Consider the following 25,124-nt stretch of genomic DNA (forward strand, 5'->3'; position numbering starts at 1 on the left):
CCTCCAAACACGACGAGTTGAGTTTTTACCAAAAAGTTCTATTTTGGTTTCATCTGACCATATGACATTCTCCCATTCTTCTTCTGGATCATCCAAATGCTCTCTAGCAAACTTCAGACGGGCCTGGACATGTACTGGCTTAAGCAGGGGGACACGTCTGGCACTGCTGGATTTGAGTCCCTGGCGGCATAGTGTGTTACTGATGGTAGGCTTTGTTACTTTGGTCCCAGCTCTCTGCCTTTCATTCACTAGATCCCCCCGTGTGGTTCTGGGATTTTTGCTCACCGTTCTTGTGATCATTTTGACCCCACGGGGTGAGATCTTGCGTGGAGCCCCAGATCGAGGGAGATTATCAGTGGTCTAGTATGTCTTCCATTTCCTAATAATTGCTCACACAGTTGATTTCTTCAAACCAAGCTGCTTACCTATTGCAGATTCAGTCTTCCCAGCCTGGTGCAGGTCTACAATTTTGTTTCTGGTGTCCTTTGACAGCTCTTTGGTCTTGGCCATAGTGGAGTTTGGAGTGTGACTGTTTGAGGTTGTGGACAGGTGTCTTTTATACTGATAACAAGTTCAAACAGGTGCCATTAATACAGGTAACGAGTGGAGGACAGAAGAGCCTCTTAAAGAAGAAGTTACAGGTCTGTGAGAGCCAGAAATCTTGCTTGTTTGTAGGTGACCAAATACTTATTTTCCACCATAATTTGCAAATAAATTCATTAAAAATCCTACAATGATTTTCTGGATTTTCTTTCTCATTTTGTCTGTCATAGTTGAAGTGTACCTATGATGAAAATTACAGGCCTCTCTCATCTTTTTAAGTGGGAGAACTTGCACAATTGATGGCTGACTAAATACTTTTTTGCCCCACTGTATAGTATACTGTGTTTTTCCGTGTTTATGGACAACTGTTTCTGTACGTGTTTTATGTATGTGACGCTAATGGTGTTTGATTATGTGTATAAAAGTGCAGAAGTTCTTATCGTTGCTTGTTGCTGTGAATGTGCTTTTTACACGCCAACCTCTTGGCTGGGATTCCAGCAAGTGTTTGAGGTTTCCTGTTTTGTAGTCACACAGCGAGCAACCCCGGTATCCAACTAAAACGGTTGTTCGTCTATGTTTCCAAGGGGATCAGGAAGATGGACGGTCTGTAAGGAGGTCACTGCAGCTCTTACTAATGCGATTACCCAGACGTGATGGAGAGCTGTGCAATGATCATCACACTCATCTTATTGCTGCAAGCTTGTGTGCTGCTGACCATGGCACGCACAGGCTAACACTCCGATGAATGGCGCAAATTGTCTAGTTAGCCTCCCAGCCTACACCGCATACAGATAGATACAGCCTGACTGAACCCCCCCCCCCCCCCCCCCTTAAAGACTTCCAGTATTCCTAGAACTAGTCTGATGCTCTGTCCCTTTGTCTCTCCCCCTCCCAGGTGAGAAAGTCATGGCGGATGATGAGTTCACCTGTGATCTGTTCCGCATGTTGCAGCTGCTCTGTGAGGGCCACAATAACGGTGAGAGGAATTATGACAATGGTGTTCTAGTTAAGGAACGACAGATTTATCATTGAATCAGGACTTGAATCATGACTCGCTGTAATGTCTTTGAGTGGACTCTTACTGTGTGTTGTCTCAGATTTCCAGAACTACTTGCGGACACAGACAGGCAGCACCACCACTATAAACATCATCATCTGCACTGTGGATTACCTCCTCCGACTGCAGGTACTGGGACTCTCTGACTATTAACACATACCTGTTAAAGAGGTGTCCTGTTATCCCTTTCACCTTGCACATTTTTCACACTCTCTCTCTCTCTCTCTCTCTCTCTCTCTCTCTCTCTCTCTCTCTCTCTCTCTCTCTCCGCTTCTCCTCTCGCTCTCTCCGCTTCTCCTCTCGCTCTTTGCTTCTCCTCTCTCTTCTCTCTTCTCTTTCTCTCTCTCTACTCTCTCAAGGAGTCAATCAGTGATTTCTACTGGTATTACTCTGGGAAAGATATCATTGATGAGCCAGGCAAGAAGAACTTCTCCAAGGCCATGACAGTGGCTAAACAGATCTTCAACAGTCTGACTGAGTACATCCAGGTGAGTATAAACCCATTCATCTGTACAGCATGTAGATGACTGGATGTTACTGGGTATGGTATGTGTGTGACTGTACCTGGTGCCCCCCACCCCTCAGGGTCCATGTACAGGCAACCAGCAGTCCTTGACCCACAGCAGGCTGTGGGATGCAGTGGTGGGCTTCCTCCACGTCTTTGCCCACATGATGATGAAGCTGGCACAGGTACAAGCTGCCTACCTCAACACATACTGTACCCATCTCTCACCATACAAAACACCGCCAGCAGCATTTAGAAACCACAAGTGATCAACCTTAAGCGAACATTGATTTGTTGTGCATGAGGAAATGACACAGTTGAAATATCACACACATGTATCTGATGTTCTCGTGCAAACCTGTGTGTAGCTAGTATACACTGCTTGCTGTGAACAACATACACGATCAGCTTGCAAATGCACCTACAAGATAGTGGTTTCACAATCAAAAGTGATCTGTGTTACCATTGCAGGGGTGAACATTTGTTATGAACTTACACTTGACTGCCAACTTTGCACTTGACAAACACTTTTCAAGTACACAACTTGAATTATTTTGTTGCATTGTTTGAGTCTGTCATTTAAAAAATATATATATATTTACGGTAGAAGTAGTTTGTAGAAACTGAATCTGGAATGGTGAACTAAATATTAGTGTGATGCTAAAACCTCTGCTACATCAAAGTGTCCGCTCTTACTCCCCCCCCCCCCCCCCCTCCTCACAGAGATCTCCTCATGCTCTCTTTTTACCTGACATTCACACAAATGCACTGGCTTGCAGACATACCACCTATATGACTATGGCAGTGGTAATTGAAGAAATGAACACCATATTTGTATCGTAGTTAGTAGATTGGTAAAGTATATGTAAAGTACTTAGCGTTACGTATATTAGTGATGTCATGTTAGTACATAACACCTTGATAGAAGTTTCACAGGAAAAACCAAAGTACTTTGAAATGTAGCACTGTCTTTGCGTTCTTACTCTGCTTACAAAATCGTATGAGATAATGATTATGTAAACTGTCTTTCACATGGTCTATGCAGGGTAAAGTATGTATTCATTTTATTTATCTATCATTGACGTGATTGAGTGTTTACCAGTTTTTTTTCTTCCTGATTCATCCCTGGTTTCCTTTTTTTTCCCCCGGTTTGTTTTATACTCACCTGCCTTTTAAAGCTGGAATAAGAACTAGAAAAGTACTCATTGTTTTTGTAATGCAACATCCAAAACAATTAAAACAACTGAAAACAACCTACTGCGACAATAAAAAGCAGAGGTCCACATTGCTTTATTTGGTTAACGCAAAGTGCTTTATAAAATGACATTACTAACCTACCTGCTGTATATTGGATTCTCATTCCAGACTTTACTCAACTTCTTTATTAAAGTGGCAATCAGCAGTAGAATCAATAACTAAGCGTTTTCCCTGCCCCGTTTCGGGTAAAAAGCTGAGGGAAGGGGGTGGAGAAATGCAACCACTCTCAAATTCATAGACCGAGCTATGGATGCAAGGATTGACCATACATTATATCAAAATGACAGGGTTTCACCATGTTCTTGTTTACATTTACATGATTCATTTCAATAGAATGGATGTAGCAACTGCTGCTTGCCCCTTTAACGGTCTGCATTAGGCATAGTAACATGAAAGGCTTTAAAGCAGGTGAATGTAAAGCTGACTGAGAAAAGAGACAGCCCTTTAACAATCCCTGATGGAGCATACACTGTATTAATCTGCCCCTCTGTGTGACCTCATTTATGACTTGGATGACCTCGAGACACAGTAATGGATGGTTGGCTGTATACTGTTCACTTCTGACCTGATGCTTTCTGACTAATTCTAACTTTGCCCCGGCATAAAGTCGGAGTTGCATGCTACTCTCTAGTCTTTCTGTGTTCAATTAATATTCTTTTTTCACTTTTTAATAGTTTTTCAACTAATGTTGTTGGCCCAAAAAAAAACAAGTGAACATACAGGTTCTCTTGAATTGTAAGTTCCGTACATGTCAAATGTAACTTGATGTGTGTGTGGTACATTTTTTTTTTTTTCTCCTGATTTGTTAATTGTTTATGGTGAAATATTTTAAATGTGTGTCTCAAATAAAATGCAAGCAAAGGATCATCTTCAGGGTAAGGTGATATATCCCTTTAACCTTCAGCCTCTTATGTCTTAACATGGAGACATTTACTCTAATGGCCGTTTCGTACTAGTTCATAATGTATTTCTTGGAGTACATATAGGTAACTGCCAGAAATAAAGGAAACACCAACATTAAGTGTCTTTAAAGGGCGTTGGCCGCCAGAACAGCTTCAATGCGCCTTTCGCATACATTTCTGGAACTCTATCAGAGCGACGTGACACCATTCATCCCATGATAAATTCCACCATTTGGTGTTGATGGTGGTAGAAAACGCTGTCTCAGGCACCGCTCCTGAATCTCCCATAAGTGTTCAATTGGGTTGAGATCTGGTGACTTAGACACACACGATTTAAACCCCCTATACTCCTGTGAGACCCCTCTTTCAAAGTCACTGAGATCTCTTCTGCCATAGTAGCCAAATCAATGGGCAACTGGGCATTTTTATACAGGACCCTAAGCATGATGGGATGTTTTATTTGTTTTAACTCAGGAACCACACCTGTGTGGAAGCACCTGCTTTCAATATACTTTGTATACCTCATTTCGTCAAGTGTTTCCTTTATTTTGGCAGTTACGTGTATTTTCAGCGCAGACCCCTGATGACGTAGAGGAGTAGTTATTTAACCACTGTGGGTGAATTTATCAAAGAAGATATAGCATGACTCTCAGGAGTAGTGGAGCACATAGTCGGTGGGAAAGGACATTTTAGATTTGGAGACTCATTGTGCTGGTGAACTCATTGAATACTCCTTAATGAAATGTGTTTGCACTGAAATCCAAACCATATGGGTTCAGGCCATCCCACTACTGTCATACTGCATGAATACTTCTAGATTCCATTGGCATAAGAATTATCTTCATTATCATTATAAGTCTACAGGCCTAAAATGTTCTGCACAGTGTCTTGAAGAAGTATTTGCACCCCTTGACTTTTTCCACATTTTGTTGTGTTAAAGCCTGAATTTAAAGTTTATTACATTTAGATGTTTTGTAACTGGCCTACACACAATGCCCCACAATGTCAAAGTATTTTTTTATGTTTACAAATGAAAAATGAAAAGCTGAAATGTCTTCAGTCAATAAGTATTCAAGCCCTTTGTTATGGCAAGCCTAAATAAGTTGAGGAGTAAAAATGTGCTTAACTTCGGGATCGGTGTCCCTTCCATGGGACGGTTGAGCTAACGTAGGCTAATTCGATTAGCATGAGGTTGAAAGTAACAAGAACATTTCCCAGGACATAGACATATCTGATATTGGCAGAAAGCTTAAATTCTTGTTAATCTAACTGCACTGTCCAATTTACAGTAGCTATTACAGTGAAAGAATACCATGCTATTTTGTTTGAGGAGAGTGAACAATTTTGAACATGAAAACTTATTAATAAACAAATTAGGCACATTTGGGCGGTCTTGATACAACATTTTGAACAGAAATGCATTGGTTCACTGGATCAGTCTAAATCTTTGCACATACAGTGCTGAAATAATACATTATGGCTGTTCTCTTGCATTTCAAAGATGGTACAAAAGAAAATACAAAATAATGTTTTTTTTCTTTGTGTTATCTTTTACCAGATCTAGTGTGTTATATTCTACTACATTCCTTTCACATTTCCATAAACTTCAAAGTGTTTCCTTTCAAATGGTACTAAGAATATGCATATCCTTGCTTCAGGGCCTGAGCTACAGGCAGATTTGGGTATGTCATTTTAGATGGAAATTGAAAAAAGGGGCTAATCCTTAAGAGGTTTTAACAAGCCACATAAGTTGCATGGACTTACTCTGTGTGCAATAATAGTGTTTAACATCATTTGTTTAATGACTACCTCGTCTCTGTACCCCACGTATACAATTATCTATAAGGTCCCTCAGTCGAGCAGTGCATTTCTAACACAGATTCAACCACAAAGACCAGGGAGGTTTTCCAATGCCCCACAAAGAAGCAGACATTAAATATCCTTTTGAGCATGGTGAAGTTATTATTTACACTTTGGATAGTGTAATACACCCAGTCACCACAAAGGCTTCCTTCCAAACTCAGTTGCCCGAGAAGAAGGAAACTGCTCAGGGATTTCATCATGAGGCCAATGGTGACTTTAAAATAGTTACAGAATTGAATGGCTGTGATAGGAGGTAACAGGATGAATAAACATTGTAGTTATTCCACAATACTAACCTAATTGACAGAGTGAAAAGAAGGTGAGCCTTTACAGAACAAAAATATTCACTCGCCATATTTTCAAGCATAGTGGTAGCTGCAGCATGTTATGGGTATGCTTGCAATTGTTAAGGACTGGTGAGTTTTTCAGGATAAAAAATAAACAGAATGGAGCTAAGCACAGGCAAAATCCTAGAGGAAAACCTGGTTCAGTCTTCTTTCCACCAGATACTGGGAAATGAATTCACCTTTCAGCAGGACAATAACCAAAACAAAAGGCCAAATCTACACTGCAGTTACTTACCAAGAAGACAGTGAATTTTCCTGAGTAGCCGAGTTACAGTTTGACTTGATTCTGTTTGAATAATTATGGCAAGACCTGAAAATGATTGTCTAGCAATGATCAACAACCAATTTGACAGAGCTTGAATAATTTCTTAAAGAATAATTGCACAATCCAGGTGTGGAAAGCTCCCAGCAAGACTCACAGCTTTAATCGCTGCCAAAGGTGATTCCAACATGTATTGACTTGGGGTTGAATACTTATTTAATCAAGATATATTAGTGTTAAACTTTTTATATATATATATATTTTTTGCAATTTAAAGTAAATGTCCTTCCACTTTGACATTACAGAGTATTTTGTGAAGAGCGTTGACCAAAAAAGACAATTAAATCAATTTTAATCCCACTATGTAACGCAACAAAAAAAGTCAAGGGGTGTGAATACTTTCTGAAGGCACTGTATGTGTTTGTACTGTATCATAGGATTCCAGCCAGATTGGCCTGCTGAAGGAGCTACTGGACCTCCAAAAGGACATGGTGGTTATGCTGCTCTCTCTACTTGAGGGTAAAAATGAATTTTTATGACAATCTTTCTGCTGTTTCTGCCCTTTCTCTTTCATTTCTCTCACCTTCTTTATCATTTGCCTCCATTTTATGCCATGTTTCAGGTAATGTGGTGAACGGCACCATTGCCCGTCAGATGGTGGACATGCTGGTGGAGTCGTCCAGCAACGTGGAGATGATCCTCAAATTCTTTGACATGTTTCTCAAACTGAAGGACATTGTGGCGTCAGACGCCTTCCGTGATTACGTGACCGACCCCCGAGGGTTGATCTCTAAGAAGGACTTTCAGAAGGCAATGGACAGCCAGAAACAGTACTCTCCCTCTGAGATCCAATTCCTGTTGTCCTGCTCAGAGGCCGATGAGAATGACATGATCAACTTTGAGGAGTTTGCCGACCGCTTCCAGGAGCCAGCTAAAGACATTGGATTTAACATTGCAGTGTTGCTGACCAACCTTTCTGAACATGTCCCTCATGACCTCAGGCTGAAGAACTTCTTAGAGCAGGCAGAGAGTGTACTCAACTACTTCCGCCCCTTCCTGGGCCGTATTGAGATCATGGGTGCCAGCAGGAAGATAGAGCGTATTTACTTTGAGATCAGCGAGGTCAACCGCACACAGTGGGAGATGCCTCAGGTCAGAGAGTCTAAACGACAGTTCATCTTTGATGTTGTCAATGAGGGGGGCGAGTCGGAGAAGATGGAGATGTTTGTCAACTTCTGCGAGGACACCATCTTTGAGATGAACATCGCCTCCCAGATCTCAGAGCAGGAGGAAGAGAAGGAGGAGGAGGATGATGATGAGCCGGCTGAAGGAGGAGCTGAGGCAGGAGGAGGTGGAGGGGGAGATGAAGAGGGCAATGGGGAGGAAGGAGAGCCAGAGTCCAGCTCTGCCTTTGCAGACTTCATCAATAGCTTATTGAACTTCCTGAGTATCTTCACCTTCCGTAACCTGCGCAGGCAGTACCGCAGGGTGAGGAAGATGACCATCAAGCAGATAGTGGTGGGTCTGGCCACCTTCTTCTGGACTATCCTCATTGGCATCCTGCACTTCATCTACAGTGTATGTAAGGGCTTCTTCCTGCTCATTTGGCAAACTCTCTTTGGAGGAGGCCTGGTGGAGGGAGCCAAGAACATCACAGTGACAGAGATCTTGGCCAGTATGCCCGACCCCACCCAGGACGAGGTGCACGGGGACCTGCCAGGGGAGCCTAGGACTGGGGAGGAGCAGGAGGCAGGAGGGGTGACTGACCAAATGGACACAGGTGGTGGAGAGGAGGAGGAGGAGGACAAACAAGACAAGGAAGGTGGGGGGCCTCCACGCATTGATGCTCCAGGAGGACTTGGTGACATGGGAATTGAGGCCACTGTTGAGCCTCCTACTCCTGAGGGTACTCCTTTGACCAGGAGGAAACAGGTGAGGCACCTTTCCTATTTAATGCAGAGACTAAAAAGTGCATTGTGAGCTTTCCAGTAAAGTATGTCTACATTACTTATACTAATTAGCTTTTCTTGTGGTTTGCAGCAACCAGAGGAGGGTGCTGCTGCAGCTGCTGATGGCCAAGCTGCTGAACCTGCTCCTGCTCCTGCTCCTGCCATAGAGGAGCCCCCTCCAGAGCCTGAGAAGGCAGAGTGAGTACCTCAGGCCATCTTCCTTCATGTACAGTAGATAAACCTGTCCTGCCTCCCTACACTCTCCCATCCCCCTTTATTAACCAATACTGTACATGCGTTCATCTTTTGGTGTTTGTTGGAACGTGCTATAAACCAAACACCCCATTTACTTAATTTTCAGCACCGAAAATGGAGAGAAGGCTGAGAAAGAAGCTGAGACCAAAGAGGAGGAGAAACAGGAGGAACCGAAGGAAAAGAAGGCCAAGGATAAGAAAACTAAGAAACAACACAGGGAGCAAGGGTTCCAACTCTGGACTGAGCTGGACATCCAAAGAAACAAATTCTTGGTTAGACATGGCAATTCAATAATTGCTTTCCTCTAATAGTTTTTGTGACTTGCTGATGTGGCAATTTGGATACTGTCAATTCCTCTGTACCACCTGCGGTTTAATACAACGTTTTGTCTCTTTCTTTCCCAGAACTACCTCTCTCGGAATTTTTACAATCTGCGTTTTCTGGCACTGTTCATTGCATTTGCTCTAAACTTCATTCTACTCTTCTACAAGGTGAACAAATTCTTACAGGTTATATATAAAAAATAGCTGTCACTTGAAATACACAATATATGCAAAAGTATGTGGACACCCCTTGAGAAATTTCCATTCCTGCTATAGCTACCCCGGTCAACTATAAGTGCTGTTATTGTGAAGTGGAAACATGGTACAGTAGGCTACACAAGCCTACCATTTGATTTGAAGCTCACAGTGGGACCACCGAGTGCTGAAGTGCGTAGAGTGTAAAAATCTGTCCTCTTCAGTCGTAACACCCACTAACGAGTTCCAAACTGCCTCTGGAAGCAACGTCAGCACAAGAACTGTTCATCGGGAGCTTCATGAAATGGTTTTCCATGGCCGAGCAGCCGCACACAAGCCTAAGATCACCATGCGCAATGCCAAGCTGGAGTGGTGTAAAGCTGGCCACCATTGGACTCTGGAGCAGTGGAAACGTGTTCCCTGGAGTGATGAATCACGCTTCACCATCTGGAAGTCCGACGGACGAATCAGGGTTTGGCGGATGCCAGGAGAACGCTACCTGCCTCAATACATAGTGTCAACTGTGAAGTTTTATGGAGGAGGAATAATGGTCTGGGGCTGTTTTTCATGGTTCAGGTCACTTAGCTCCAGTGAAGTTAAATCTTTACGCTACAGCATACAATGACATTCTAGACGATTCTGTGCTTCCAACTTTGTGGCAGCAGTTTGGGGAAGGCCTTTTCCAGTTTCAGCATGACAATGCCCCCGTGCACAAAGCGAGGTCCGTACATAAATGGTTTGTGGAGATTGGTGTGGAAGAACTTGACTGGCCTGCACAGAACCCTGACCTCAACCCCATCGAACACCTTTGGGATGAATTGGAACGCCGACTGCGAGCCAGTCCTAATCGCCCAACATCCGTGCCTGACCTCAACCCCATCGAACACCTTTGGGATGAATTGGAACGCCGACTGCGAGCCAGTCCTAATCGCCCAACATCCGTGCCTGACCTCAACCCCATCGAACACCTTTGGGATGAATTGGAACGCCGACTGCGAGCCAGGCCTAATCGCCCAACATCCGTGCCTGACCTCAACCCCACCAAACACCTTTGGGATGAATTGGAACGCCGACTGCGAGCCAGGCCTAATCGCCCAACATCCGTGCCTGACCTCAACCCCATCAAACACCTTTGGGATGAATTGGAACGCCGACTGCGAGCCAGGCCTAATCGCCCAACATCCGGGCCTGACCTCAACCCCATCAAACACCTTTGGGATGAATTGGAACGCCGACTGCGAGCCAGTCCTAATCGCCCAACATCCGTGCCTGACCTCAACCCCATCGAACACCTTTGGGATGAATTGGAACGCCGACTGCGAGCCAGGCCTAATCGCCCAACAGTCCCCGGCCGCAGCAATGTTCCAACATCTAGTAGAGGCTGTTATAGCAGTAAAATGGAGAAAACCCCATATTAATGGCCATGATTTTGGAATGAGATGTTTGACGAGCAGGTGTCAACATACTTTTGGTCATGTAGTGTATCTGACCATCATTTGATTTGTTTTATGTGTGATACCCTCTCCAGGTGGGAAGTGACATGTGGTTGTATAGTGTTCTGACCTAAACATTACAGATAGCCAGGGTTTTAGATTTTTAAATTCAAAGAACTTCCAGAATTGACTGCCTTCAATTGGAATTGACCTCATCCCTGCATAACACGTCAAGTGTTAAATGTTCAAATGCATCTGTGTTGTGTCTCTGCCTGTGTCCATTGTTCAGGTGTCGGACAGCCCCCCTGGAGAAGGTGATGAGGTGGAGGGCTCTGGCATGTTTGAGGGCTCGGGGGTGGGGGCGCTGTTTGAGGGCAGTGGGCTGTTTGAGGGCTCAGCAGAAGAGATGGAGGGATCTGGTGGGGATGAAGGAGGAGACGAGGAGGAGGAGGAGGAGGGCCCAGTCTACTTCTTCTTGGAGGAGAGCACTGGCTACATGCAGCCCACCCTCACATTCCTGGCCGCCTTGCACACAGTCATCGCCTTCCTCTGCATCATCGGCTATAACTGTCTAAAGGTGAGGTTCATGCAATAGTAGATACTACTACTACCATACATACATACATACATACATACATACATATACTACTACTACAGTGGAGGCCGCTGAGTATCAAACATACCATTCCATTCACTCCATTCCAGCAATTATTATGAGCCATCCTCCCCTCATCAGCCTCTACCGTATTACTACTTCTACTACTACTACATACTAATCAAACCAAACTGTATTAGTCACATGCTCCGAATACAACAGGTGTAGTAGACCTTGCAGTAAAATGCTTACTTTACGAGCCCCTAACCAACAATGCAATTTAAAAAATACGGATAAAAATAAGAAATAAAAGTAACAAGTAATTAAAGAGCAACAGTAAAATAACAATAGCGAGACTATATACAGGGGGGTACCGGTACAGAGTCAATGTGCGGGGGCACCAGTTAGTTGAGGTAATATGTACATGTAGTTCAAGTTATTAAAGTGACTATGCATAGATGATAATAAGAGTAGCAGCGGTGTAAAAGAGGGGGAGAGATGGGGGAGGCAATAAAAATAGTCTGAGTAGCCATTTGATTAGACGTTCAGGAGTCTTATGGTTTGGAGGTAGAAGCTGTTTAGAAGCCTCTTGGACCTAGACTTGGCGCTCCGTTACCGCTTGACGTGTGGTAGCAGAGAAAACAGTCTATGACTAGGGTGGCAGATTGTTGTTGTCTACCCTTGCCACCTGGGGGCAGCCTGTCAGGAAGTCCAGGATCCAGTTGCAGAGGAAGGTATTTAGTCCTAGGGTCCTTAGCTTATTGATGAGCTGTGTGGGCACTATGGTGTTGCACTCTGAGCTGTAGTCAATGAACAGCAATTGGCTGTCTCTTTTGTCCAGGTGGGAAAGGGCAGTGTGGGGTGCAATTGAGAATGCGTCATCTGTGGATCTGTTGAGGCGGTATGCGAATTGGAGTGGGTCTAGAGTTTCCGGGATGATGGTGTTGATGTGAGCCATGACCAGCCTTTCAAAGCACTACATGGCTATTGACGTGAGTGCTACGGGGTGGTAGTCATTTAGGCAGGTACCTTTGCGTTCTTGGGCACATGGACTATGGTGGTCTGCTTGAAACATGTAGGCATTACAGACTTAGTCAGGGAGAGGTTGAAAATATTAGTGTAGACACTTTCCAGTTGGTCCGCGAGTGCTCTGAGTACACACCCTGATAATCCGTCTGGCCCCGCGGCCTTGTGAATGTTGACCTGTTCAAAGGAAAGTGTGATCACACATTCGTCTGGAACAGCTGGTGCTCTCCCGCATGCTTCAGTGTTGCTTGCCTCGAAACGAGCATAAAGGGCATTTAGCTCGTCTGGTAGGCTCGCGTCACTGGGCAGCTTGCGGCTGTTTCCCTTTGTAGTCCGTAATAGTTTGCTAGCTCTGCCACATCCGACAAGCGTCAGAGACGGTGTAGAAGGATTCAATCTTAGTCCTTTATTGACGCTATGCCTGTGTGATAGTCCATCTGAGGGCATAGCGGGAATTCTTATAAGCGTCTGAATTAGTGTCCCGCTCCTTGAAAGTGGCAGCTCTAGCCTTTAGCTCGGTGCGGATGTTGCCTGTAATCCATGGCATCTGGTTGGGATATGTACGTACGGTCACTGTGGGGACGACGTCGTCGATGCACTTATTGATGAAGCTGGTGACTGAGGTGGTATACTCCTCAATGCCATTGGATGAATCACAGAACATATTCTAATCCTGTAGTGTAGCATCCCCGTCATCTGACCGCTTCCGTATTGCGCGAGTCACACTACTACTACCACCAACTACTACTACTACTACTACTACTACATACTACTACTACACACTACTAATACATACTACTACAACTACAATAACAACAGACATCAAGTGTATCTTTGCCCCATAACAGTTTTCATCAAGAACACGAGTGATCTGTATCAGGACATAAACATCTGAATGACAACAGACAATGTGCGTTCCTCTCAGATCCCTCTGGTGATCTTTAAGAGGGAGAAGGAGCTGGCCAGGAAGCTGGAGTTTGATGGTCTTTACATCACAGAGCAGCCTGAGGATGATGACATCAAAGGCCAATGGGACAGACTGGTCCTCAACACACCGTAAGCAAGCTCCTAGAAGGCCACCTCTACCAATAATATTATATCATCTCCTTTCAGAAAGTGTGAGGAATTACAGCTTAAATGATGCACATCTTTCCACATTTCTATTCACAGTTCTTTCCCAAACAACTACTGGGACAAGTTTGTGAAGCGAAAGGTAAGACGCTTTTTGGTCTTGGAGGCTCTGAAGGGATGAAGTTGGTTAAGTTGGTCTCTGGATGGAATGGTCCATGTTGTATGTCTGTGTGGCCAGGTCCTGGATAAGTATGGAGACATTTACGGCAGAGAGAGGATCGCAGAGCTCTTAGGCATGGATCTAGCCTCGCTGGACGTCAGTCAACAAACTGATAAGAAGCCGGAGGAACCAGACAATTCCACGTTGGCCTGGTATTAACCAATGCTGTTATTGCACACTTCTCTAATCTTGATAGGGGAGCTTTTCATGGGGTTTTTGAGCCACTTAAATGAACGGTATATTGTTAACCCTACTAGCTACATAAATACTAGAACATTTTGTCATTGAAATCCAATCCTATACTTTTCAGGTGTACATCTATTGACTTTAAGTACCAGATCTGGAAATGTGGAGTTGTGTTCACAGACGGGGTAAGAGGGATCAAAGATGAATAGTATTTTCTATATTTGTGCCGTAGATGTATTGGTTATAAACAATTGTTCATTTTCATACTGTAGGTTGAAGACAAGCTTTATATGACTATTTCAATCTCTTCCCCCCAGACTTTTCTCTATCTGTGTTGGTACACGATCATGTCCTTGCTTGGACATTATAACAACTTCTTCTATGCCTGTCACTTGCTGGACATAGCCATCGGTGTGAAGGATCTGCGTACTATCCTGTCCTCTGTCACCCACAATGGGAAACAGGTAGGGAGCTGAACAGTAACACCCTTCCAGCCTCCGTTTGTCAGTGAATGTGCTGCTGATACGACTCATTCCCTGTCTCCCTCCTAGCTCATGATGACATTGGGCTTGTTGGCAGTGGTGGTGTATCTCTACACTGTAGTGGCCTTTATCTTCTTCCGCAAGTTTTACAACAAGAGTGAAGATGAGGATGAGCCGGATATGAAATGTGACGACATGATGACTGTGAGTCGGTGCTATGTTTCCTGCCAGCTCTATGCTGTACCATATACTCTATAGCCGTACAGTATGTTTGAGTTGACTTACTACTTCTCTGTATTCAATGTGCTCTCTTCCCTCCACTTGTGTCAGTGCTACCTCTTCCACATGTACGTGGGAGTGCGTGCTGGCGGTGGCATAGGGGACGAGATCGAGGACCCGGCGGGAGACGTGTACGAGCTCTACCGGGTGGTCTTTGACATCACCTTCTTCTTCTTTGTCATTGTCATCCTGTTGGCCATCATTCAGGGTAAGGCACCGTCCCTCTTATGCATTCCAAAACACTACTCCACCACTGTACAGTACCTCAAGCTAATGGCAATCTCGGATAGCTAGTCATAATGTCATTCGACTGTAAGGGATGTGAGTTTGTGTGTTTCCTACAGGTCTGATCATTGACGCCTTCGGAGAGCTCCGAGACCAACAAGAGCAGGTTAAGGAAGACATGGAGGTACAGATCTTTTTTTTTATCTAAAATGTTATTGTATCTTTGGCGTTCATCAGTTTTAGGTGAGTTTAAGTCAGTCACATAGTTGGGCACATACCACCATCTTGCCTACTGTTTCTGTTTATTTGATTCTTGTAGACCAAGTGCTTCATCTGTGGAATTGGAAGCGACTACTTTGATACAACGCCGCACGGCTTCGAGACCCACACCCTGGAGGAACACAACTTGGCCAACTACATGTACGTGTTCTCCCTGTAATCAGTCAACAGTGTGTGTCCATGACCATCTGCCATCACGCTGACCTGCCGGTCTGTCTGTCCTCTGCAGGTTCTTCTTAATGTACCTCATCAACAAAGATGAGACGGAGCACACTGGCCAGGTGAGTCTGTCAGTCAGTCTTTGTGTTCGTGGCACCAAATGCCTCCCATTTTGTAGCCATTAATTTCAATTGGCTGTCTCTTCTTTTCTCCCTCTGTCCTGGTTCCTCCTCTCCTCTGTTCCAGGAGTCATATGTGTGGAAGATGTACCAGGAGCGAGCGTGGGACTTCTTCCCTGCTGGGGACTGTTTCAGGAAGCAATATGAGGATCAGCTTGCATAACCATACTACTACAATTAGTAGGTTTAATAACATAGTAAACCATACTGAAATAGCTGCACAATACTGTATGGAAGAGAGTTGGACCCAAACACATGAAAACTAAATAACTGCATTTAGAAGTGTTTGTAGCAATGTCAAGTTGAAACATTCAGTGACAGTAATTCTTGAAATGTCATTGTGCGCGTGAATGTGGGAAAATACTCCCATTTGCCAACACCCACAAATATTCTCAATAATTAAGTGCATTATGCATGTCAATTTTGTAAAACTTCAGTGCCTCAATTATTGGAACAAACTTTATTAGTCGTATACTCCAGAAGCATCTTGATACTGTACCAAAACTGTCATGTTTGGTATAGTACTTTGATATCTCCTCCTACTCATAAAGCAAGAGATACCGGTACCAGATATACTGTAAACACAACTGGAGTATAGTTGATGGTACCTTATCCTTCCAAGCTATTTACACAACAGTCTCTTAGATAATATTGTACCAGCCCACTGGGAAAGCGCTATAACCACTACATACAGTACAGTATTGACTTTAAATGCTCTTCAACTGCTGCTTTTCAACTGACAAGGTTTTTCCCTGAAATGTTCTTTGTATCTGTTTTAATTATTACTATTTCTCTCAACAGAACTGATGATGGTTACTGTGTTGTTGACGTAGGAACTAGGGTTTGTGTATTTATTTGTTTTTAATTTATTGAATGTATTTTAAGCCTGGCTAGTCTGAATGCCATGAATGCATTATTGTATCCAGTACATTGTTTAGTTTGAGGGAACTCGCTACTTTGTTTTCTTAAAACAAACAAAAAAATACTGGTTTATTAATGGGTTTGTTCATTGGTTTATTAAATAAAAGGCTTTGATGCACTTACAGTTTGATGCAGTTTCCTTTCAGTGAAGGGTTATACCAATTTATTACACAGTCCGTGCCAACGGATTAGTTGATTTGGTTTCTTAATATTCATATTGGGAAGATAAATATTTATCTAGCATGTGATTTGGTGGCTCCACATGAGTGACAATTGACTACAGTGTATACAGTATGTACACAACTGTTGAACCGTCCGTAACACAACCAATCCTTGATTTGTTCATTTGACTACCGTATTGTGGTGAACTTGTCTACTTTCTTCAGTATTTCTTCACAACTACTGGAAGTCCCTCTGTGAGCCTTTTAAACCTCACTTCCTGAAGACCCTCCGGTCCCATCCTTCTCCTTCCCTGTTGTCCTGCCCGTCCAGCAATAGAGAGGCGGTGGGGGAGGAGGAGCAGGAGGCCTGGAGCTGCAGGGTGGGGCTTGACGAGGAGGCCATCCAGCTCAGGCTGTCAATAGAGTCATTGAGATAGGGCTGGGCCTCGCGCTGAGGGCAGAGTACATAGCGATCAGCATGATGATGATGCACCTGGACGGTTTCCAGAGGGCCCATGTTCTTCTGGTAGGACGGGTGAGGCAGTCCAAAAGGCTCCCAGCCCCCCACGGCCCCCGACAGAGAGCCTGAGGGCTCCTCCATGTTGACGTAGAGCAGGTCATCAGCCTCCTCCTGCTCGGGCATCTCCTCCAGGGCTTTCTCCAGGTCACAGCGCAGGGAGGGGAACCCCGGGCGGTCCTTAGGACTCAGTAGCCAGCAGGAGAACATCAGGGAGTAGCTACAGTATAAAGGACATACAAAATTACCCAAAATCCAGATACTCCAGGAAAGGTACATTGGTTGCCTCTACTATACACCACTAAATACAGATCCAGAAACAGGCACTCACATGGTGTCCAGGCAGCTAGGGGGCTGTTTGAGGCGGTTGCCCTGTCTAAGGTAATCGTAGATCTCACTGTTTTCCACTCCAGGGTAGGGCGTCTGTCCCCGAGTGGCTATCTCCCACATAGTCACTCCAAACGACCACTTCGAGAGAGGGAAATAAGCACCGTCACAAAAATAATGTACTTGTGTTTACCCTTTGTTATGAATTCTTCTGCAGGATGTTAAAACACAAATACAGTAGGAGACATGGGTCACATAATGTAGCTGGACAAAGTTTGGATAGCTCACCACGTCACTCTTGGTGGTGTACACTCGGTCTGCCAGGCTCTCGATGGCAATCCATTTTACTGGCATCTTTGAAATGCGTCCTTGTCTATAGTAGTCTCCATTATAGATCTTCTTAGATAGGCCAAAATCAGCCACACACACAGTCATATTCTCGTTCAGCCTGCAGGACAGATATATACTGAGTGTACAAAACATTAAGGACACCTGCTCTTTCCGTGAAAGACTGACCAGGTGAATCCAGGTGAAAGCGATGATCCCTTATTCTTGTTAAATCTACTTCAATCAGTGTAGATGATTTAAGCCTTGAGGCAAATGAGACAATGGATTGTGTATGTGTGCCATTGAGGGTGAATGGGCAAAACGAAAGATTGAAGTGCCTTTGAATGGGGTATGGTAGTAGGTGCCAGTTGCACCGGCTTGTGTCAAGAACTGCAACGCTGCTGGGTTTTTCACACTCAACAGCTTCCCGTGTGTATCAAGAATGGTCCACCACCCAAAGTACATCCAGCCATCTTCACACAATTGTGGGAAGTATTAGACTCAACATGAGCCAGCATCCCTGTGGAACGCTTTCGACACCTTGTAGAGTCCATGCCCCGAAGAATTTAGGCTGTTCTGAGGGCAAAAGAGGGTGGGTAGAACTCAATATTAAGAAGGTGTTCTTCATGTTTTGTACACTCCGTGTGTGTGCAGATGAGCACACACAACGTAATAGCAGCGTAAAACAGTACTGTTACTTGTATCACTCAACATGCTCAACTTGCGTCACAATCATTCTCTCAGACCATCACAGAAAAACATTGAGGAGTATGTGGGAGAAACAGGAGGACACGGACAGAACAGAGAGGCGAGAATCCCCACATGCAGTTTCGCGCTGCCAGGTCTCTATGGATGAACCTCTTGTCGCTCAGGTATTCCATTCCCCGTGCGATGTCTGTCATGAACTTCACCAACATCTGAGACGGCAGGGACTGATGAATGGAGACAGAGACGATAAGATACAGACAGGGGGTGCTATACAGCAGCACAAATGGAACACGCATTGAAAGGAGAAAAGAGCACAACGCTACAATTTTTATTTGCGTAACAAAAAACCTTTCCGATCTGCGTGGGAGGGAAGGGAACTGACCAAAGGACTGTCCCCGAGTCGAGAGTAGAGCAGGAAACTGTGCAGGTCCCCGTGTTTCATACAAGGCAGGATGACGACAGGGGATGGGTAGCCTCCCCTCTCTACCGTCTGCAGACACACTCCTACAGGGAGGATTGGGGAAACAACAGAATGAATCGAGTCAGGCCTACTTGGTGACGGACACTTGGGAGACAAAAACGGCCGCGTGTTAATCGTCGCTCGATAAGTGACAAAAGAAAATCAGCCCAGTCTCTCACCGAGGAGTCTCATGACGTTGGGGTGGTCAAACTCCTTCATACAAGCAGCCTCCCTGAGGAAGTCCTCCATCTCGGTGCGAGTGCAGATGGAAACTACGAGAGGGAGAAGGAGAGGGTGGCTGAGGTCAAACTGACACATACTGCACCATGGGAGACGCACAATGGGGACATCCGACACTGTCCGATCACTCACTCTTCATGGTCTTCACAGCCACTTTGAGGACAGTCTCTTCATGCACCAGAAGCCCTTCCATGACGGAGCCAAACTCCCCTGCAGATCAAGACATGGACGCTCTGTTAGTCCGGTGGGTTGGTGTAGCTGGGGATCTAAGCCTCTTCAGGCCCTAGGATGTAGTCGTTCATGACTGACTAGGTGACAGCACATAGCGTATGACGAAGGCTTCAGCCGGAGCTCACCCTCGCCGAGGGTCTTGCCCAGGGTCAGCTTGTGTCGGTCCACCATCACATCCTGCAACTTGTGCTTCAGCTCGTCACTGATCACCAGGCTGTTCACTGCGGACAGGGTTAATACTCTCTCTTACACAGAAACAGGGATTCTTAAAGCATGAAGTATTGGAAAAATAACTTGAGCGTTAATCCTCTCCCACTGCCCTTAAACAAATGAGAGATTCCGTTTTGAAGAACAATGCAGAATATGAGTCCATTATTGTGAAACTGTTCTAGGCTTACAGTCTATGTTTTCTCTTCCTGTTTTGTCTTTTCACAACGATGTGTGTCGAAACAAAATGCTCTGGCAACAAAACACATCCCAAAACTATGATTTAGAACATTTCCCATTTGTCCTGAAATAAATATAATTCAATATTTGTCCCCTAAGAATAATAGCAGCGTGACTCTGCAAAGATTTGAACTCCATTCTCAAACTAATTTCTCTGTGTTCTCCAGCGGATTGTGTTGTTAACAGCCAGATCCTGACACCACTCTGCCCCCCCCCCCCCACCACCACCACATCTGGCACAGAACAACATTGAGCAAACGGATGAAATCTGATCTTCAACATCTGTTCCTGAACTCCCACACTTCATGACACACCGCTTGGTTCCAAGGCGTTTACCGGTGACTGTTCCTCTTACGTCACTGGCATGACAACTCACGTGTGGCCTCATTCGACTGGTGATTGTAGGTGCGTCGGGCGCTGTATCTTACGACGAAGTCCCCACCGCCGTTTCTCATAGGGTCAAATGTTTTCCTGTCGCGCAACACACAAACACACAGGTGTTTTTAATTGATCATCGAACAGTAATGACGACAACAAAATAATGGAACAAAGGGGATACAGGGAGACCCATAGGTACATACCCAAAGCATGTCTCTCTTTGACGCAATATGATTGCATACACCACGATGAACCCTATCAAGGCCAGACCGACAGCAATACCCATGATCACATACCACCAATGCCAGGAAAATGCCTGATGTGGGGAGAGATCTAAAAAGGCAGGAAAGAGAGGTATGTCAACTATTACACAGACACTAGAATATGCTACCTGATGAATCAACTTGAACATTTGGAATCTCCTGCCGTTTTCTCCTCTCCTTTGCCCCATCCCAACCATCCTACTGTCTCCCTCTGTTCTGTCCAGACTCACCAGGCTGTTTCTGTTTGAGGGTTTGGACAGGGCTCCAGGGGCCACACCCTGCCACAGTACAGGCACTCACACTCAGGGACACACTGTCCAGGAGGCTGGAGAGCGGGATAGCTAGCTCAGAGGACTGAACTGACTCCATAACAGCCTGAAGCAGGAAAACAAAACAACAGCAAAGATAGCCATTACACTCAGAGAGAGAGAGAGAGAGTCTACAACATATGTTTACTTTGACAACAGTAACATGGGTTACCTTGGACTTGTTAGGGGTTCTGTACTCCACTCTGTACCCTAGTATGTGGCCATTCAGTCTGCCTGGTGGCTTGGTCCAGCTGACAATAACCTCTGTTCCATTAAACAGTCCACTCACATTGTCTGGTGCTGCCTCTGGTACTGTCAGATCCATGCCAAAAAATGAATAATGTTTACAACATATCAAATGACCTGTAAAACACACTACCAGACTCACGCTGTTAAAAACCAGTGTGCAAAGTTCCGTGCGTAAAATGTTATCTTATTAAGAGGACAATGTAAATAAAGGCATTTTTGTCACATTGTGAGTCTTAGCGTGGGCTGCGGCTGGGGCCTGTACTGGACCCTGCCTGGTGATGTCATCGGTGAGTGTTCCACTGCTGATCGTTTCCATATGTGGCTCCACCCCGGCCAACAAAAACACAAGCACCTTCCCCTCTCCCTCCATCTACCCGGCTCTTTCTCTCTCTCGCTCACTCCCTCAGCCCGCGGCCCTCTCACTCCCCTCTACCTCTGACCCAGGAGCAGTGGAGAGAGATGTAGATGGGAGGGATAAGATATTTTTACTTTGTGGGGAGGTCGGGAATATAGTTCGCTCGCACACACACACACACACACCTTACAGGTCTGTGCCACGTCATGCGCGCATGTTATTTTCAGATTAATAGGACAGACAAAAGCAAAAACTCTAAATGGTTTAGTTACGCTAAACACTAGGAGTCATGAGTTATCTACTGCATGCAACAACAACAAAAAGTGTTTGAAATGAATGAATTTGACAGTGACGGTCAGCATCGTTTAGCTAATGGAATCAAATGAATCCAAACATGCATTCTCCCAGCACAAGAAGGGTGTTTTCTTTTAAGCCTGACATCTGGTAACCGATTTGATAGAATGGAACATTCTTTAGTGGTCAGTTGATGGTGTGTTGATGTGCACTACACCACTGTGAAATTGGCTGTTTCCCCCTTTCCCCTTCTCTCCGAAAGTCTCTCTTTCTATTTCCCTTCTACACAAACATGTCTACATTACAGACTGCGGAAAGCATGAGTTGGCATGGAAAAACCGCTTCTCCACCGGCCATAATTCAAACACACTGCGGCATTATATGGACACAGCAGGATTGAGCCACCTCTGCCAAACCATGAATAGAGAATGCTTAATCTGTTTCCCTCCTGCCCTCAGTACCTCCTCCTTCGCTCAAGCAACTTTCTCAATATAGAAGTTTATATTTTAAAACACTGAGGATGGAGAGAAGGGTGTTCTTACTGGCAAATGTGACTGTCTGTTGCCAGCTCAGAGGAATAGCACTGAAAATCTTGATTTCACGTCAGGTTCCATCCATCTGGCCCTTTTCAGATGAATATTTAGAATGAAAGACGCCAAACCCCTCTGCTTTTCAAAACCATAAACCTGTATCTCTTCTGTCTGTTTCATCAAAAACACTTGAGAATCCTTAACCAATTCCCAAACTTTTCTTCTTCTTTCCAGAACAATCTTTGACCCATAACCAGCCTAGCTTCACAGTCACTCAACTCTCGTTGTTCCCCCTGTAGGTCACTGACCTCTGCTACATAGGTATCGCACTTTAACATTAACTCATTGTACTGTAAGTCACTCAGGACAAAATCATCTGCTAGAATACCTAAGAGTTGTATATGTGAAAACATAACAAAATACATGATCAGTAATAGAATTGCTATAAACACACGCTGATGGGTGGCGGGTCGAGGACTGTGGCAAACAGCTTACCTCCTTCAGATGTGCGCAGTGTTACCCATGGTGTCCAGGGGGAAGCACCTTGACTGCTACGGCAAGCCACCCTCACGTCATAGGAGGAGTAGGGCTCCAGGTCTGGGATCAGGTGTCGGGCAGGTGGTACATTTACATTCTGATTGTGGACCAGGTGATTAAGCAATGCAGTGCGGTCAGGACCAGGTGGAGCTGCCTGTATAGAGCACACAGAGACAGGATACACCCCTCCAAAGCCAGGCTCCCAGGAGATCAGCAGGGAAGAGATGGTAACCTCTACAGCCTGGACTTCATGTGCCTGGGAGGGAACCACTACACCCAAGACAAGAGAGGTAGTCATGAATAAGGCCAAACAAATCAACATAATCATAAGTCGTTTACGTTGAACGACTTCCCTGTTGGTACGGACCTGTCACTGTTCCCGAGGCTGAGGTAGCCACACCTTTACTGTTGTGGGCTTCACAGGAGAAGCTGCTTGTCTGGTTGAGGCCTAACAACAGGGATGCAAGGAGGTGGTCAGTCAGACGGACAGAAAAGCAAATAGACAGTTACAGAATGCGGTTTCAATTTTAAGCCTGTATAATGTGCTGTTTGTAAGCAAAATGCAAAAGTAAGAGAGAAGTCTTTACCTGTGATGTTGCGAGTGGAGGGAGAGTGGGATACAGGGTCCTGGAGCGTGTTGAGTGGTCCTCCATTCTGCAGCCAGATGATCCTGACAGGTTCTGGAGGCCCATGGGCCATGCACTGCAGGCTGAGGCTAACATTAGCCACTACTGTCATGTCATGAGGCTCCACTGAGAAATTAGGGATTCCTGGAAAAGACGATGAACTGTGAGTAAGATACTGTCGAAAATAAAAAGACAGATTATTGAAGAGACAGAGAGAAACTCTACCTTCTAGCTGAATGACCCCTTCCTGAGACATCAAGTCCTTCCGCCCCACTGTTGCCATGCAACGGTATCTCCCAATGTCTGACAGTTTCACATGATCAATTCTGATGACAGACAAGACATATTACTGTCACTGAAAAAACGATAAGTCAGACCAAGAATGTGTGTCATAAACAGAGAGAGAGAGAGAGTCATAATTGAGAATGACCTGAGTTCACTGAGGGTCAGCCAACTTCCTTCAGTGACAGGCACTTGGACTTGATTGGTGTCAGCGTAATCCAGGGATTGACCGTCCCTAAACCACACCACATCCGGAGGTTCCTCTCCACCTCCATCTCCCTGGAGAGTACAGAGCACCTGCACCGGCTTACCCAGGGATGAGGTTACATTGGCTGGGCTCTTCACAAACTGAAACACTTGATTCAAAGGACACCCATTAATCTGAATGTTAAACTGACATTCAGTAAATATGGTCCCTAAATTAGATTAATGGATACCAAGTTCACTCGGGGAAGCATAAATTAAGTTTACCATTAAATATAGTGTCAAATTGTCTTGTCAATCAACTGTAATATTATACTAACCCTATATACCTGCCTAAAACGTTCATAAGTAAGATAAACCGCAATGAAAGAAAAGAACATACGTTTTTCAAATAATACAATTTATGTTTTTCAAATGATAAAACATACGTTATGGTCATTTCTGAGAGGTCATTTATATTGCTAAAATGACAACATAATCTCTGGTATCATCAATGCTGACTCACCTGGCACAGGGACCACTGTACCTATTATACCCATCAACAGAAGAACAAATAACGGCAAACACCCTCTGCTGCCCTTCATCCTCGTTCAGGTTTGCTATTGAAGAACAAGATTGGTTTCTACTACGACTAAAAGTGTGCCTCAGACAGACATCTTTCCATCCTTCCAGGCAAGAAATGAAATTCTTCCTCGCACAGTATCCACGTTAGACTATTTCCTTAAGGTTTCAAACGCTTTCCAAAAAGTTATCCTTGAGAGTAGACTATGCCATTCATAGAAATTATTGAAAAAGTTTCTTCTTCCAGGAGTCGAATATACAATATAACCTACTACTGCTGGATATGATGTAGCCTATCCCCGAGACTGAATTTAGTTTAATAGGCAAATAGTCCGCGAGTATTAGGCATGTCTCTCACGATTGAATTACTCATAGGGAAAACTTTAGCTCTTGACTAGCTCAACTGGCCGCAAGATGGCGCTATTATTCCATTGCGAAATAATAGCGCCTTCCTGCGGCCGGTTGGGCTAGCTCTTGACATTTTCCCCCTCCATTACTCCCTCTTCTTCATTCACATTTCTGACTTTCATGCACACTCAACCGTTGAAGAAATAGTACATTGAGAATAGTACATACTTTTAAAGAATTTGTTCCGCCCCTAGCATA

General features: G+C 44.6%; 2 protein-coding genes across 8 annotated transcripts in view; one reads left to right on the forward strand and one right to left on the reverse strand.

Moving 5' to 3' along the window:
* LOC110533121 (ryanodine receptor 1) overlaps nt 1–16,631 on the forward strand; it is a 72,769-nt gene extending 56,138 nt beyond the window's left edge. For 5 of the 7 annotated variants that reach the window (XM_036990457.1, XM_036990458.1, XM_036990460.1 and 2 more), the window contains 21 exons: nt 1,439–1,519; nt 1,641–1,729; nt 1,960–2,088; nt 2,186–2,290; nt 7,174–7,255; nt 7,359–8,668; nt 8,777–8,883; nt 9,047–9,212; nt 9,345–9,431; nt 11,181–11,468; nt 13,438–13,568; nt 13,683–13,725; nt 13,822–13,955; nt 14,114–14,174; nt 14,307–14,453; nt 14,541–14,675; nt 14,802–14,958; nt 15,095–15,159; nt 15,295–15,395; nt 15,484–15,535; nt 15,660–16,631. In XM_036990457.1, the coding sequence (XP_036846352.1) occupies nt 1,439–1,519; nt 1,641–1,729; nt 1,960–2,088; nt 2,186–2,290; nt 7,174–7,255; nt 7,359–8,668; nt 8,777–8,883; nt 9,047–9,212; nt 9,345–9,431; nt 11,181–11,468; nt 13,438–13,568; nt 13,683–13,725; nt 13,822–13,955; nt 14,114–14,174; nt 14,307–14,453; nt 14,541–14,675; nt 14,802–14,958; nt 15,095–15,159; nt 15,295–15,395; nt 15,484–15,535; nt 15,660–15,755 (3,566 nt within the window). In that variant the 3' untranslated portion in view covers nt 15,756–16,631. Of the gene's footprint in view, nt 1–1,438; nt 1,520–1,640; nt 1,730–1,959; nt 2,089–2,185; nt 2,291–3,150; nt 3,157–7,173; nt 7,256–7,358; nt 8,669–8,776; nt 8,884–9,046; nt 9,213–9,344; nt 9,432–11,180; nt 11,469–13,437; nt 13,569–13,682; nt 13,726–13,821; nt 13,956–14,113; nt 14,175–14,306; nt 14,454–14,540; nt 14,676–14,801; nt 14,959–15,094; nt 15,160–15,294; nt 15,396–15,483; nt 15,536–15,659 lie in introns of all 7 variants that reach the window. The other 2 variants (XM_036990456.1, XM_036990459.1) reach the window with 1 other exon arrangement.
* LOC110534055 (tyrosine-protein kinase receptor UFO) lies at nt 16,590–24,912 on the reverse strand. The gene is made up of 18 exons (XM_036990465.1): nt 24,463–24,912; nt 23,902–24,109; nt 23,697–23,797; nt 23,433–23,615; nt 23,213–23,293; nt 22,804–23,115; nt 21,053–21,192; nt 20,803–20,947; nt 20,513–20,642; nt 20,308–20,402; nt 19,610–19,705; nt 19,386–19,463; nt 19,193–19,285; nt 18,936–19,057; nt 18,668–18,777; nt 17,807–17,966; nt 17,523–17,659; nt 16,590–17,411 (listed from the first exon to the last, which is right to left on the reverse strand). The coding sequence occupies exons 1-18, from the start codon at nt 24,539–24,541 to the stop codon at nt 16,946–16,948; spliced, it is 2,736 nt and encodes a 911-aa protein (XP_036846360.1). The 5' UTR covers nt 24,542–24,912; the 3' UTR covers nt 16,590–16,945.
* Between the last annotated feature and the right edge of the window lie 212 nt (nt 24,913–25,124).

Source organism: Oncorhynchus mykiss, chromosome 10 (assembly GCF_013265735.2).
Source record: "Oncorhynchus mykiss isolate Arlee chromosome 10, USDA_OmykA_1.1, whole genome shotgun sequence".
Classification (NCBI taxonomy): Eukaryota; Metazoa; Chordata; class Actinopteri; order Salmoniformes; family Salmonidae; genus Oncorhynchus; species Oncorhynchus mykiss.